At 59.5% G+C, this 14,884-nt stretch overlaps 1 protein-coding gene across 6 annotated transcripts in view; it reads left to right on the top strand.

Moving 5' to 3' along the window:
- TCF3 (transcription factor 3) overlaps positions 1-14,119 on the top strand; it is a 32,791-nt gene extending 18,672 nt beyond the window's left edge. The window contains exons 6-19 of one of the 6 annotated variants that reach the window (XM_065918514.1): positions 1,436-1,503; positions 2,626-2,755; positions 3,012-3,061; positions 4,277-4,379; positions 4,459-4,622; positions 4,704-4,833; positions 5,166-5,224; positions 5,325-5,403; positions 6,128-6,201; positions 6,560-6,718; positions 6,811-6,913; positions 9,130-9,259; positions 9,415-9,650; positions 11,837-14,119. In XM_065918514.1, the coding sequence (XP_065774586.1) occupies positions 1,436-1,503; positions 2,626-2,755; positions 3,012-3,061; positions 4,277-4,379; positions 4,459-4,622; positions 4,704-4,833; positions 5,166-5,224; positions 5,325-5,403; positions 6,128-6,201; positions 6,560-6,718; positions 6,811-6,913; positions 9,130-9,259; positions 9,415-9,650; positions 11,837-11,979 (1,628 nt within the window). In that variant the 3' untranslated portion in view covers positions 11,980-14,119. Of the gene's footprint in view, positions 1-1,435; positions 1,504-2,625; positions 2,756-3,011; positions 3,062-4,276; positions 4,380-4,458; positions 4,623-4,703; positions 4,834-5,165; positions 5,225-5,324; positions 5,404-6,127; positions 6,202-6,556; positions 6,719-6,810; positions 6,914-9,129; positions 9,260-9,414; positions 9,651-11,401; positions 11,629-11,836 lie in introns of those variants that run through there. The other 5 variants (XM_065918516.1, XM_065918515.1, XM_065918513.1 and 2 more) reach the window with 5 other exon arrangements.
- Positions 14,120-14,884: the final 765 nt, after the last annotated feature.

Genomic DNA, 14,884 nt, shown 5'->3' with positions numbered 1-14,884 from the left:
TCCGCGCCCACCACACGCTCCTGTGGCCAAGGGGCTCAGAGAGGGCAGCAGGGAGCCCAGGACATGCCCAGGAAACCAGTGGGACGTGAGCGAGGTCTCACCTCCCTGGGCCCTGGTTTTCTCACCTGTGGACCAGGGCTGGTGTGCCCTTGGTGGGGCGTGGGCAGTGAGTGCCAGGGCCCTGGGAGTGGGGTCAGTCTTCCAGTGTGGCCCCCAACCTGGTCCGGCTCCTCGACGAGCCCTGGTGGTCCTGCCCTGATGCAGGGGCCTGGTGCATGGCTTAGGCACCTGCTATATACCCACAGGGCTCTGGTCACTGCAGGTCAGATCCCAGAACCTCTGCTTCCTCTCCTTGTCTCATCTTTCCTTTCAGGATACCCCCTATTTAGTGCCTGCCTCATACTCGATGGGGGGTGGAGGGGCAGGTGCCTGGAGCCCTGGCTGGGCTCACCAGCTCTGCTGCCCACAGCCACCCGCCCTGGGAGGAAGCAAGTTCACTCTCTGGACTGTGGGGCAAGTCCTTCTGGCCTCCAGGCCTTAGTTTGTTCATCCCTACCTGGGCCCATTGTTGCCTGCCTGGAGGGGTCATGGGAGGTTGAGCTGCTGGGTGCAGCCTGTGGGGTATCTGCATACTGGTAGGAGCATGGTCCGTCTGCCTGCCCCCTAAACAGTGTTTGTTCCAGAAGTTTACTTGGAATTGTCCTTTTAAAATAAAAGGGAGATTTCCCCCCCCGCAATTTGAGAATAAATCATGTTAGTCAGTCAAACATTCTGATTCCTTACTTACAGTAGGGCTGGGTACGGTCCACCCTCAGTCAAAGTTGGTGCTCAGCAGAAGCCAGAAACAGACTTGAATGGCTCAGCTACTGATTGATCCAGGGACCTGCTTCAGACGAGGCTGGATCCAGGTGTTTGTGTAGCTGCAACAGTTCGTTCACACCAGCAGTTCTCTCTTGACAGGTTGTCCCCCCACAGCGGGGGCCTCCCCACCCACATAGAGGGAGGGCCCCTTCACCAAGTCACCTGACTTAGCGTCCCCAGGGACATCACTTGCTCACTCATTAGCTAACCCTGGCTGGAGGCTGGTAAAGGAGCCCAGGGTCTGGGTGCTGAACTAAGGCAGCAGCAGGGACCCCAGCCTGTCCCCTGGGAACCCAGCATTCTGGGGAGTTGACACCTCATGACCTTGAACAGAGGAAACCAAAGCTCGGAGGGGTGGGGCAAATTGGTGCTGTCCCAACTTGGGGTGAGACGAGGAGGGCCTGGCATGTCTGCAGGATACTCTGCAGGTTATCTGGTTGGACCTCCGCTTGTCCCTTGGGCCCTCACTACCCTGCAGGGAGAGCAGTGTCCCACCACATTTCTCAGCGTTGTGCACTTGTGGAGTCCCTACTGTGTGCAGGCAGCTCTGGGTGACCCTCCTTCCTTTCCACAGGCAAGGGCAGTGAGCGGGGCGCATACGCTGCCTTCGGGAGAGATGCTGGGGTCAGCAGCCTGACTCAGGTGAGGCAGTGTCTGTGAGGAGGGCGTGGGACTGCAGAGCCTGGAGAACCCCGCGCTCCAGACGGGGGTGGGGGGGTGGGGTGTGCAGGTGGATGGGGATGGGGGGGGGCACCTGATCTCTCGTCAGCACCTCACATTCTTTGGTTTTAATTTTAAACAAATTCATCCTGATTTCCTCCTGATCTGTGAAGCTGCTTTGGCTGAGCCGAGTGCTGGTCACTCACCAGCAGCTGCTAAAACAGGCCAAGGCCCTGGACCAGGCCGGGTGCGTGTGGAGGAGAGGCTGAGTCCAGCCTGTAGGCCCCCTACACAGCTGAAGGGGCTTCAGGAGACACCTGCCCATCCAGCCCCAAGTGGCAGACAGGGAACCTGAGGCCAGCCCAGCCCTGTGGTCCGGCCCACAGCTTCCAGCCTGGGCAAGGTTGTCACCCTTGCCCACCCTGCTGCAAGGCTGATGGGGCAGGGACACAGCATAGCGGTCCCCTGTGGCCTCCTGTCCTGGTCACCTCTCTAGGCCCTCTCCCCCATCCCTTGGGGGCTTTAGTCTTAGGCCCTGCTGCAGACAGCACCAACCATGTGCACACCAGGCTGCAGCCAACCTGGCAGCTATCACAACCGCAGGACGCCTGCTGGGCACCAGGACCCCTGCCCGGGGAGACCTTGCCTGGCCCTGTCAGTCCCCACAATGACTCCAGCCATGTAGCGGCTGGCATGCCCATTTTACAGACTGGAAGGCTGAGGCTGCAGCTGTGGGCCTTCAGCCCCAGTCACGCCTGCTCTCCAAGGAAGAGTCCCATTTTATACCAGTGTCTGTGAGTTTAAACTGTTTGCCTTAAAAATGCAGAGTGGAGGGATACATACAAAGTAAACCGAGCTGATTCCCTAGGCGCAATTGTGTGTGTGTTAGCGCCCAGACTGCGCGGCATCTTCACGTTTGACGGTGTTTCTTTGTCTTTTGCGTTAACACCTTGATCAGAGACACTCCACAGGTGCTGGCCAGAAGGGAGCTCCTCCCCAGGTCGCCATCACCCAAGGACCTGGCCTCGGCCTTTGTACTTATTGTTTAACCAGAACTGGCCGGGGGGTGGGGCTTGACTGGTGACCCCTCCCTCCCTCCCCCAGGTGGGCTTCCTCCCCAGCGAGCTGGCCCTCAGCAGCCCAGGGCCTCTGTCCCCCTCGGGCGTCAAGGGCGGGTCCCAGTATTATTCCTACTCTGGGCACTCTCGGCGGAGAGCAACGGACAGCAGCCTGGGTGAGTGGGCCAGGGCGCAGTCCCCTTGAGGCCCAGCGGTCGCGTCCTGTGAAGTCCACATGCCTGCCCCCAGGGTTCTGTGTGTGGACAGAGGCTTGAGTTGTTCTTTAGTAGAGAAAAGCCCCCAGGTCCCCTCTCTGAGCTGTGGGTGGTGGAGGAGGCTGTGTCTCACCCCTGGTGACAGGCACGTCTGATGGGAAGGGCCAGGGTGAGGGTGGGAGCCGGGCCGGGGTTCTCACTCCTCCTGTCCTGACAGACTCGCAGCCCAAGAAGGTCCGGAAGGTGCCGCCTGGCCTCCCGTCCTCAGTGAGTTGTGGGACAGATGGGCCCCATGGGTTGAGTGCCTCTGTGACACCCCCCCAGGGTGGGCCAGCCCCACGTGGGCTCTGATGAAAGCCCCAGGGGCTCGGGGGACTTCTGCCCTGAGGTCCCAGCTCTGAGGGAGTCGGGAAGTCCTTCCTTGGGTCTAGCCTGGGTCCTATGTGTTTTAAGATAAGTGGTCTCCTGTGGCTGAGTCTCTTCAGAAAGGGCTTGAACAGGAGTCCATCCTGGGAGCGGGAGCAGGTGGGCATCATGGGGGCAGTTCAGAGGGTTTCCCGCTCCCTGTGCCTGGCTTGGAGCCACTCTGCATCATTGCTCCTCTGCCTGTGGTTGGCAGAGAGCCAGGCCCAGCAGATGGTGCCGAGTCGTCAGTGGCTCCCAGTGCTGAGCTCCTGCGACTTAATCACGCTGGGAGAAAAGGCAATTTGCTGGATTCCCTGGATTGGCCACTGCCCTCTCTGCCTGCCTCCTTCACTGGCCACTAGCACAGCCCCCGAGACTGACCCAGCCCACTCCAGGCTCAGGGTCACCATCCGAGGTTGAAATCCTGCAGCCTAGGGGTGGGGTGCAGGAAAATAGAAGTTGTTTTAAGCCTCATCTCATGATGTCACATCTGGAACATCAGAGTGAGAGGCCCCTGAGCCCACTCCATCCCCCCTGACTCATCACTTGCTCCCTGCTTTCTGCTCCACTGCTGGGGCAGACCTTGCCAGTCGATCCCAGCACTCTCCAGACAGTGCCAGCCAATCAGGGTTGGTGCTCATCCTAGAAGGCCTTTGCCATCTTACTTCTTTGGAGCAGCTGGGGCAGAAGGTTTACCCGGGGCCCTGCCTCTGAGGCTCCCAGGTCTCCTGTGATCAGGGCTGGTCTGAGGGAGGTTCTAACACTGGGGAAAACACTGCTGGACTTTGATGGGTCAATAGGAGTTTGTTGGATTAAGGAGGGAAAAGGTAGTCTGGGTAGGGGTGAGGGGTCTAGTCTACAAAGGCCTCAGGTCTGAATCTGGGACTCTGCAGAGTGGGCAGGAGGTGGGGTGAAGAAGGAACTGCAGATAGGTGATGACACCAGCAAGCTGCAGACACTGGCCACCAGTTTTGGAGGGAGGGGTTGGAGCTGTATGGTGTACAAGGGGGTGGTGTGGAGGGAAGACAGAGTTAAGCCCCAGTCCTTCCTGTCTGACCATGCCCACGGCCCCTGCAGGTGTACACCCCCAGCTCAGGGGACGACTACGGCAGGGACCCCACGGCCTACCCATCCGCCAAGACGCCCGGCAGCTCCTACCCCGCCCCCTTCTACATGGCAGGTATGGGGGCTCACCCAGGCTGCCTGGAGCAGGCCGGGGGTCCCTGTGCACACCCACCTTACCATCCCCCTCTCCACAGATGGCAGCCTCCACCCCTCCGCCGAGCTCTGGAGTGCCCCAGGCCAGGCAGGCTTTGGGCCCATGCTGGGCGGGGGCTCGTCCCCCCTGCCCCTCCCAGCAGGCGGCGGCAGCTCTGTGGGGGGCAGTGGCGGGTTTGGCAGCCTGCACCAGCATGAGCGCATGGTAAGTTATGTGGGTGGCCCTTGGCAGGTGGGGGGCAGCGCCCTGGTGTGACCCCTCTGACCCATCCTTCCCGCCCTGCAGGGCTACCAGCTGCATGGAGCAGAGGTGAACGGCGGGCTTCCAGCCGCATCCACCTTCTCAGGCCCCGCAGGCACCTACAGCAGCATCTCCAGCCACACGCCCCCCGTTAGCGGAGCCGACAGCCTCCTGGGTACAGCCCCTTGTCCCCCATCCCCCTGGGCTCAAGATTAGCATTGTTGGTATCATTATCACTGTGGTCCTGGTTATCATTGTTACCATCAGCTCCTCAGTCCCCCTCAGGTGTTTCAAGGGGGCTTTTTCATTAGGGGGCCCCACTGGGGAAACTGAGGCCCCCAAAGGGTGCTGCTCACGCAGAGCCCTGTAGCCCACCTGGCCCCAGAGCCCTGCGGAGGCAGGTGCTGGACAGCAGCAGACCCCGACTGGCTGGGCTGCCCGGGGCCAGGCCGGAGCACCTGTGTGGTAGTCTCTGTCGGCCAGGGCCTCACATCTCTCCACTCACAGGCTCCCGTGGGACCACATCCAGCAGCTCCGGAGATGCCCTTGGCAAGGCTCTGGCCTCGGTGAGGCGTGGGATGTGGTGGGTGGCTGAGCCAGTGACCCCGAGAAGCTGGCCCTGACAAGCCACCTGGTGGCTCTTTGTTTCTCCTTGTCCCATCACAGATCTACTCCCCGGATCACTCAAGCAATAACTTCTCCTCCAGCCCCTCCACCCCCGTGGGCTCCCCACAGGGCCTGGCAGGTCTGTGCAGGGTATTGGGGGAGGGGGCCGGGGCTGGTGACTGCAGCCCCCGTTGGGTGGAAGCTGGACCGACCACCTGCCTCAGCTCATGTTCCCATGGCTGTCTCCCAGGCTGTCGAGGAGGGCAGCCTGGAGGAGGGGGATCTCAGGTCACAAAACAGGCCAAAGCTGGGAGGGAGTGCCCCATGCACTGCAAGCCCTGCAGAGGCAGAGGGATCCAGCAGAGGCCTGGGGTGCCCAAGAGCCAGAGCAGACATGGGCGTGTTGGCGTTTATTCACCCCCACAGTTGTTAGTTAGACACCCACTGTATGCCTCATGCTGTGCCCTGGAATGGGGCTCAGGTCCGAGGAGAGCGGACCACGGGTTCTGGAGTGTATGGCCAGTTTTAACAGTACCCATAGGCCTGTACGGTGTTCTCGGGGCTTAGGTGCGGCGGGACTGGAAGGAGCCTCCTTCTGCATGGGTTTCACGGAAGTGGTAACTGAGGTGCAAAGAGGTGACCTATCCACTGGGTGCACACCCGAGACTAGGAGCTGCCAGGTCAGCTGGGCCCAGATCCAGGCTCAGGCTCTTAGACCGCCCTGCGGGCGTGGGAGCCCCCATGTGGCCAGTCTGAGCATTGTAGCCTGGGACTCCCGATCCAGCCCTGCTTCCTGTGTTAGGCTGTGTGGCACACACTTCAAATCTGTGCCCATTCACGTGCATGTCTCCTGCCCCTTCCAGGGACATCGCAGTGGCCCCGACCAGGAGCCCCTGGTGCCTTATCGCCCAGCTACGATGGGGGTCTCCATGGCCTGGTGAGCGTCCTGGGGTCTGAGGAGGGTGCGCCATGGTGGGAGTGTGGGGTAGGTGCACAGGGACAGACAGGAACACCTGTTCCAAGGATGGTGGGTGCCTGAGGAGGTCCATTGATGGGGGAGGCAGGTTGGCTCACCATTTCGTTTCTGCCATGGTCACGTGACATCTCACAGGGCGTGGAAACCATGTCCTGTAAGAACCCCAGGTGTGGTGGAAACAGCAGAATGTGTGACAGGACAGGTGCCCCTTGACTAGAATGGACGTCTCAGCTAACTTATTGGGGATGAGGTCCAAGGCAATGGTCAGCAAGGTCGCTGGCGGCTGTTCCCAGCCCTTCACCCGCCCTTCTTGCAGCAGAGCAAAGTGGAGGATCACTTGGATGAGGCCATCCACGTACTCCGCAGCCACGCCGTGGGCACCGCAGGCGATGCGCACGGGATGCTACCTGGCCATGGGGCACTGACCTCGGGCTTCACTGGCCCTGTCATGCCACTGGGTGGGCGGCATGCAGGCCTGGTAAGTGCTGGTGAGGGCAGACCTGGGAGGTGGGTGGGTAGTGGGTGGGCTGCACGGGCCAGGCTGGCGCTGATGACCCCCCTCATCCACAGGTGGGAAGCGGCCATTCGGAGGACGGCCTGTCTGGCAGCAGTGGCCTTGTGCACAACCATGTGGCCCTCCCTGACCTCTCCCGGCCGCCTGACTCCTATGGCGGTGAGTCCCAGCAACATTGCTCGTGCTGAGGGCCCACCAGTGGGCTGACCCCTTGCTGTTCTTCTGGAAAAGGGGGCTCAGAACCACCCTCCAGACCTTCCCGTGTAGGCTCAAGACTGTCTACCTCCATTTCCAGTTGAGGAAACTGAGGTCCCAGGGTACTAAGGAGGGGGCAGAGGAATGTACTCTCCACGTCAGTGCCACCTTCAGCCTCGCCAGAGAAGTCCTACTGGGCCTGGCCCTGGGGTCCCACAGAGCTGGGGTGGGGGCACTGCTGCTTTGGGAGCTGGGGAACAAAACAGATTGAGCAGAAAAAGGGGATGATTTGTGTGGAAGTCGGAAGGTGAAGTGACCATGTTGGGACACAGGCTGGGGGCAAAGTTGGTGGGTGGGGAGAGGGGCACTGCAGCGTCTGCAGTTTTAAAGTTAGGAGTGAGCAGGCAGGTGCCAGGGTGAGTACGTGCAAAGGCCCTGGGGCAGGACCGTGTCTGCCATGTTGGAGGAACAGCTGGAGCCAAGTGAGGAGGGGGAGAGGGGAAGGCAGGTGGTTCAGGGCCTTGTGCACCCTGGGAGAACTTGGGGAGTAGGTGGGAGCCTGGAGGGCTGTGGACAGAGGAGGGCCTGGGATTTTGCTCAGGTGTTCACAGGCGCCCTCTGGTGACTGCTGCTGGGAGGACAGACTGGGGGCAGAAGAGACTGCTCCTCCGGGAAGGAGGATGTGGGTGGCTACTGAGGACCAGTCTGGGCAGAGGTCATGAGGGGCAACTTCCAGGGGCTCTGAAGGATGTGAAGACATGGAAGATGAGGTGGGGTTCCAGTTTGGAGATGGCATCTAAGTGTCCTTGGCACATGGTGAAGTTGAGGGTCCCAGGTGGAGTGTGGACAGGGCAGATCCTGGATCTGTGCATCGGGGCGGGCACTGAGGCTTGTGGAGGAGGGCGCACTGTGTCAGATGCTGAGCTGAGGACCCCGCTAGGGCAGGGGCAAGGTCAGTGGATTTCTGGGGTGTTAATTGTTCTGGGAAGCAGAGAAATCAGTAGTGGGAGGGGGTGAGGTCAAGAGGGTTTCTTTGAAGACTGAGGGAGTGTCAGTATGCTGTGTGTCCCGCAGTCAGCCAGGGGACAGCCGTCTACTTCGCAGATTGTCAGCAGAAAGGGGTAACTGTGGCAGGCTGCCCACTCGGGCTTGGGGTCCTGGATCTCATGGGGGCTGCTCCACCCACCCCGCCCTCAGCAACCTTGTGAAAAACAGGTTGTCAGGTGACATAGTGTGCTATGCAGACTTGACCAGGCCCCCACCATACAACCTTCATGCCTGCCTGCACACCCCCACCCCCAGAACCAGCCTGGCTCTGATTTGTGCTTCCTGGATGTCTAAATTTCATCTCTCCACACCCAGGGTCTCACCCTGAGGAGGGGTGGTATCTGACGGGGATGCTACCCAGCCCCCACAGGACCCAGGACGCCCAGCCTGGTGCCAGCAGTGCTAAGAGGCCCGAGTTAGTCTCTTCCCAGGGGGTCATCCCTTCCTACAGGACAGCCCAGACCTTCCTGGGACCCACAGTGGCTTCAAACAGCTGTATACCCTCAGCTGCAGGTTGGTTTATGTCACCATCCTGCTGGGTGACCTTCCCACCCATGCAAGGACTACCCCGGCCTCACAGGACATTAGGCCCCTCCCAACCCTGGGCCCTTGTGCTGGCACTTTACAGAATCTCCTGAGCAGTGTCTCCTGGTGTGGCTTGGGATTTCCAGGTCTGTGTGTTGCCGCTTTTTCCAGGTCAGGCCAGAGGGTTTTCCCAAGAGGTCACACCCAGGACCGGTGCTAAGACCCACAGTGGTTCCTCCATTCAGGGTGATGGAGCAGCTGCGGTGCCCAAGTGCCCTGCCTGCTCCCCAGACGCTCCACCCTCCCCTCATTGAAACTGCTCCCTTTCTCTGCTTGTGGGTGAGGAGTCTCTGTTCTGTGGCTCAGCTGCTTATTTTCTTAGTGATGAGATGTTCTCAAGTTGGATATATTCAAGTTCATCGATTTCTGTTTCGAGGACAGCGCTTCAGTGTTTTAGACTTCTCTGGCCCTGAGTGGCCATAACCTTTTTGTGCACTTTATTCCCAAGGCCTTTTGGTCTTCGGGGTTTGGGAATGGATGCCCGTGTGGGGCTGGGGACCGGCTCTCCGGGGGCTTCTGCATGGCCCACTGACCCCTGCCTCTTGCAGATCTCGGGCGCGGCACTGCCCCAGGCACCACCGACATCAAGCGGGAAGAGCAAGAGGACGAAGAGAACGTGGCGGCTGACACCGCCGAGGATGAGAAAAAGGACCTCAAGGCTCCGCGCACCCGGACCAGGTGCCGCTCTCCCCCACTCCCATGGGCCCGCCACACACGTGCACAGGACCTCCTGGGGGCGCATGCGCACACGCCTGGGACACCCGCTCCCATGGCAGCGGCGGGTCCACGCCCGGCCTTGCCTCACTATCTTCCTCTGGCCCCCGGCCCCGTAGCCCAGACAAGGACGAGGACGACCTTCTCCCCCCAGAGCAGAAGGCTGAGCGGGAGAAGGAGCGCCGGGTGGCCAATAACGCACGGGAGCGGCTGCGGGTCCGAGACATCAATGAGGCTTTTAAGGAGCTGGGGCGCATGTGCCAGCTGCACCTCAACAGTGAGAAGCCCCAGACCAAACTGCTCATCCTGCACCAGGCCGTGTCGGTCATCCTGAACCTGGAGCAGCAGGTGCGAGGTCAGTGGGGGCGCGCTCCCTCCCCTCCGCTGCCCTCGCTCGCCCCCCCCTTTCCTGAAGCCCACCTCCCCTGCCTTGATCCCCTGACCCTCCATGCTATGACCTCCCCCTGCAGTGATGTCACCCCTTGCTATGAGCTCCCCCCTGCAGTGATGTCATCCCGTGACTTCCCTGCAGAGACTTCTCTGCTGCTGACATCACCCCCCGCTGACTTTCCTTCTCCTGCAGTGACCATCCGTCCCTCAGTGACCACTTCCCTGCAGTGACCACACCCCCAGTGACTATACCCTGCTCCTAATCTTGGCCTTCTGCCTGGCCTGGCCTCATTGTCCCCTCTGAGATGGGAAGGACAGACTCCAGATCCCTAGCCCTCTAGACCTGGGCACTTGGGTACAGAATTGTGTCCCCAGACCCCAGAGAACCCCCCACCTGCTCAGCTCTTCCTTTTCACGAAGCCCAGAGCTGGCTGGCAGCAACTAGCATCCCCTGGGTCCCACAGGCTTCTCTTGTCACTCTGAGTAGGCACTCTGTGGCCATGAGAGCCCATCAGCCCCACCTGCAGGGGGGTTCACCCCCATCCCGAAGACTGAGCGAGGATCTCAGGAAGGGACCCCCTGTGACTGTCCCCCACAGCTGCCTTCTTAACTCCCCCACCCCACCCTTGCTGCCCTGTTAACCCTTTCTTTCCTGCAGTGCTATCGCTTGGACTGGAGCTAGGGCCCTGGCCTGTTGCCCTCTGTCCCCTCAACTCTGAGGTTTCCACGTCTCCATTGGCGATGTGGGTGTCACACTGTCTGTGTGTGTGTGTGTGTGTCCCCGCCCCCCACGCCTGCCCCTTTGCTCTCTGCCTCCCGTGCTCCCCCTCCCCTGGCCGCCCTCCTCACCTCGCACTTGCGCCCAAGCACTGGAGCACTGGACGCCAGGGCTATGGCCCAGGCCTTTCTTCCCCCATGGCCCCTGCCCGCCAGGACGTGAGGGAAGAAAGGGGACCCGAGGCCTGACTGTCAGTTTGGTCTGCGCGCTTGTCCTGGGCTCCGGCCGCCGCCGCCACCCACAGGGGTCACTTAGGCCTGAGGGGGCAGGGTGGGCAGGTAGAATAGGGCCCCCAGACCACAAGGCAGGTGTCGAGTGAGACTGGCCGTGCTGGGAAACAGGCAGAGATGGCTTGTGCAGCGCACCCTGCTGCCTGGCAGGGGCCTGGGCTGGGTGTGGACTCCATGGTCCCCGGGTGGCGGACTGAGCCCGTTACATACTGGTGAGGGCTTGACACCACATGCAGCACACAGCTTTCACAGTGCAAGTACCAGGGGCCTGGGGCAGGACTCAGGGTGGCTGTCAGGCAGGCAGAGTTCAACTTGGGGAGAGACATTTCTGGGGACCCAGGGTGAGGGGTCTCAACGCTGTGAACCCCTCTTCCTTCAGGGGTTCCAGGCCCCTTGTGCCTGAGGTGGTCCAGCTAGGCCCAGCTCCATCATTCAGCAAACAACTGCTCTGAAGGGGAAGGTCGTCATCCCGGGAGGGGTTACGGGGCCTCTCCTGCTTCCTGGGCCATCCTGGGCACGGGGAGCAGGCATGGGGCAAAGACTGCACCCCAGCTCCCTGTCTACACTGGGGTGGGTGTCGAGGCCCTGCCTGCAGTCAGGCACAGGGCGCCCCTGGAGCTTGGCCCAGGGCGTGCGCCCACACAGCCAACGGGTGCCCTCCCCACGACCCTGCCCGGGACTAATGGGGCCCCCGGTGCTGTGACTCAGCAGTACGGAGGAGGTGCTATCCCTGGAGGAGAAAGACCTGAGGGACCGGGAGAGGCGCATGGCCAATAACGCGCGGGAGCGGGTGCGCGTGCGGGACATTAACGAGGCCTTCCGGGAGCTGGGGCGCATGTGCCAGCTGCACCTCAAGTCGGACAAGGCGCAGACCAAGCTGCTCATCCTGCAACAGGCCGTGCAGGTCATCCTGGGCCTGGAGCAGCAGGTGCGAGGTAGGCGCCCAGCCGCCCCGCCCCGCCCTCCCCACCGGTGGCGCTCCGCCCACTTTGCGGACCCCCGCCCCCGCCCTGTCCACCAGCGCTTTGCCCACTGCGGACCCCCGACCCCGCTGGCCTTATGCGGACGGGCAGAGAAACAGAGGCGCACTTCGTCCTCGCTCCCCGGGGGACCCTCTCCCACAGTGCTCTCCCTTCCCCTCAGAGCGTAACCTGAACCCCAAAGCGGCCTGCTTGAAGCGCCGGGAAGAGGAGAAGGTATCGGGCGTGGTTGGAGACCCCCAGATGGTGCTGTCTGCTGCCCACCCCGGCCTGGGCGAGGCCCACAACCCCGCCGGGCACCTGTGACGGGAATGTCGCCCGGATAAGTGACCCCACCTCGGTCTTACCTGAGACGGTCACGCCAGACGGGAGATCCCCACCCCACGTCGAGGTCAACCTCGAGCCAGCATCGCCCTGGGCCTGGTCACCAGGTCTCCTGTCGAATGGATCCTGAAACTGCGTCTAGGCCCTGCCGCCCGGGCCTGGGCCTAAAGGAGCATTTTTGTTTGTTTTTTGGCAATAGAACCTGAAACCAAGCAAGAAAGCAAGCCAGAAATATATACACTTTGTCAGAAAAGAAAAACAAGATGCCTTAAGTTAAACGTGAGGTCAAACATGCTGCTCATGGGAGGGAGAAGCTGTGCGGAGCCAGCAGCAAATCGTGCCTAAGCCTAATCGTTTTTGTTTTTGTTTTTAAGGAAAATAAAAGGAACCTTAGTTAGGAGATTTTTTTATATATATATATATATATAACGTAGAAGGAAATTAGAATGCCCTTTTTTTTTTTTTAAGCTTTTTTGCATATGTTTTGTAAGCAACAAATTTTTTTGTATAAAAGTCTCTTGTCGCTATTTCTGCTGCTGTTTCTAGAAATGAGCATTGCATTTCATTATCAACCAGATTATTAAAAATTGTATTAAAAAGACCCCAGGACTTCCCTGGCGGTCCAGTGGTTAAAATTCCATGCTCCCAGTTCAGGGACATAGGTTCCATCCCTGGTCTGGTAACTAAGATCCCACGTGCAGTGGAGCATGGCAAAAAAAATAAAGACCTCATGTAGACCTGAGGTCTCCCATCCTCTCTGGGAGCTGCTAGTCCTGGGGGTGGTTGCTGCCATCTTGTTCCGGTTCTAACGTGGGGTGGGGGGCTGTTCTCTAAAATATGCTCTCTGTGAAATGGTGGGTGGGCCTCACCCTGATGGGGACCTCCCTTCCCTATCTGCTATCCCCATCCTCAGGAAGGGCAACACCCTGGTGGGGAATCTCAGTGGAGACAGGGATGATCCCCGATCAGAAGGTCAAGGTTCCTCCCCTGTAAGCAGCTCTGTCCCTCCCTCCCCGCCCAGCCCCACAATGAGCCCCGAGCCTGTGGACCTCTCCAAGATAGGACTTTGTGAGAACCACCATTCCCGGGCTCAGGGCCTGCACATCTTCACCTATTTGGCCAGGGGACCTGAGCCCCTGCTTCGAACTCTAGCACAGAAACCCCCGCTCCCCAAGTGGTTGTCCTGATGTGGGGGGGTGGTTGTACAGGGTCCCTGCCTAGAAAGGCCCTTGGTCTGCGTGTCTACATCCCTGGAGGGTGGGCTGCCCTCAGGCTCTAAGTGCCAGCCCCCAAGCCTCCCCAGGTACCCTTCTCGTTGTGTTCAAGGGGGTCTATTCGACCTGAACTGCTGGGACCATCCCAGGCTTAAACTGAAAGTCCAGGATGGTCACTCTCTCTATCACCTGGGCATGGAGTCAGCCCTAGTGGGATCTCACCTGCCCTCCCTTCTTTCCTGCACAGAGGCCTTATGGACCCCCAAGCTGGCTGTGGGCACCCCACACCACCAGCATCCCAGGCATCTACCCTAAGACTCCCACCCTCATTCCCCAAGGACTGGGGGGCCTGGCCCCCAAGACTGGAATGCCCCTGTGACTGGGTATCCCATGAGAATCTTGAGGAAACTCCAAGACCAGGATGGGTGGGATATCCCAGCTTGGGGGGGGCCCGCCTCTGGACTCCTGGGGTTCCCGTGGGCTCTCCCCCCAAGACTGAGTTACACTCCTTGGTGACCCCCCTGGTCTATGGGTCTTATCTCTTTGGGGAAGCTGCCTCAGTTTCCCTCTGCAGCTCCCTGAGGCCCACAGATTTCTGAACTCTATCACATATATAATTTAAGTTTTATATGTTATATATATATAAAATGAGATTAACCCAGCCCGGGGGAAAAAGCCTTGAGGGAGGGGGAAGAATCACAGTTACAGGAAAATTGTGCTCTGAGTGCCTCAGGATAACTGACTTTTTTTTAAAAAAAAGAAAAAATTTTAAGTAAAATAATTTTATACAACTCAACACAGCTGGCTGGATTCTTTGGAATTTTTAATAGTGATCCTCTAAGAGTCGATTTGGCGACCTGTCCTGTACATAACAGCACTGTAGCAATAAATGACATTTTATGACAATACTTGGCTCTCCCTTGATCTTTCAGCTGTTGTGTGCTTACGGATGAAAAGGGGGTTGAGGAAGGGGTGCTGGGGTGCCTGGGCACACCCCACCAAGGATGGCACTGGGCATGCGCGCTCCAGGGATGGCGCCACTCCCCGTGTGTGCGTGCATGGCTCCCAGGGCAGCTGAAATAGCTCCGCGCGGGCCTGGGGGGGCCGGGTACAGGGATCTTCAGGTGTGGCAGTCATGCTCCCTCCTGGCCCTCCCAGGAGGGTCCCTCCTGCCTCTTACCAGCTTCCAATGGCCCAGGGTGTGCCTTGGTTTGCAGCCACATCACCCCGATCGCCACCTCCATTTTCAGGTGGCCTCTCCCTATGGGTCTGTGTCCTGGTACCCCTCTTACCTGCCATTGCATTAGGGCTACAAAATCTCCAGCATGACCTCATCTTAACCAATCACATCTGCAGACACCTTATTTCCACATAAGGTCCTGTTCACAGGTGGAGGGGGGTGGTGTCAAGACTTGAGCAAGTCCTCAGGAGCACAATTTCACCCTCAACCCCAGTTTGACGGGGGTGGTGAGTAAGGTCAGTAGAGTCATAGGCTGACCTGGACCTCAGTAGGCCCATGGGTAAATACACAGGTCCAAGTTGTATGTTTTAAGTGTATATATGACCCAAACATACCTCAGTAAAGTTGTAAAAAAATTTTAAAAGAATCCAACAGATGATGGATACACACAATGTGGTCCCTCCACACGTGGAAACATCACTCAGTCCTGAAA

The sequence above is a fragment of the Muntiacus reevesi genome, chromosome 1 (genome assembly GCF_963930625.1).
Source record: "Muntiacus reevesi chromosome 1, mMunRee1.1, whole genome shotgun sequence".
Classification (NCBI taxonomy): Eukaryota; Metazoa; Chordata; class Mammalia; order Artiodactyla; family Cervidae; genus Muntiacus; species Muntiacus reevesi.
The sequence above is the reverse complement of the archived record's forward strand: the minus strand, read 5'-3'. Positions and strand labels throughout refer to the sequence as shown.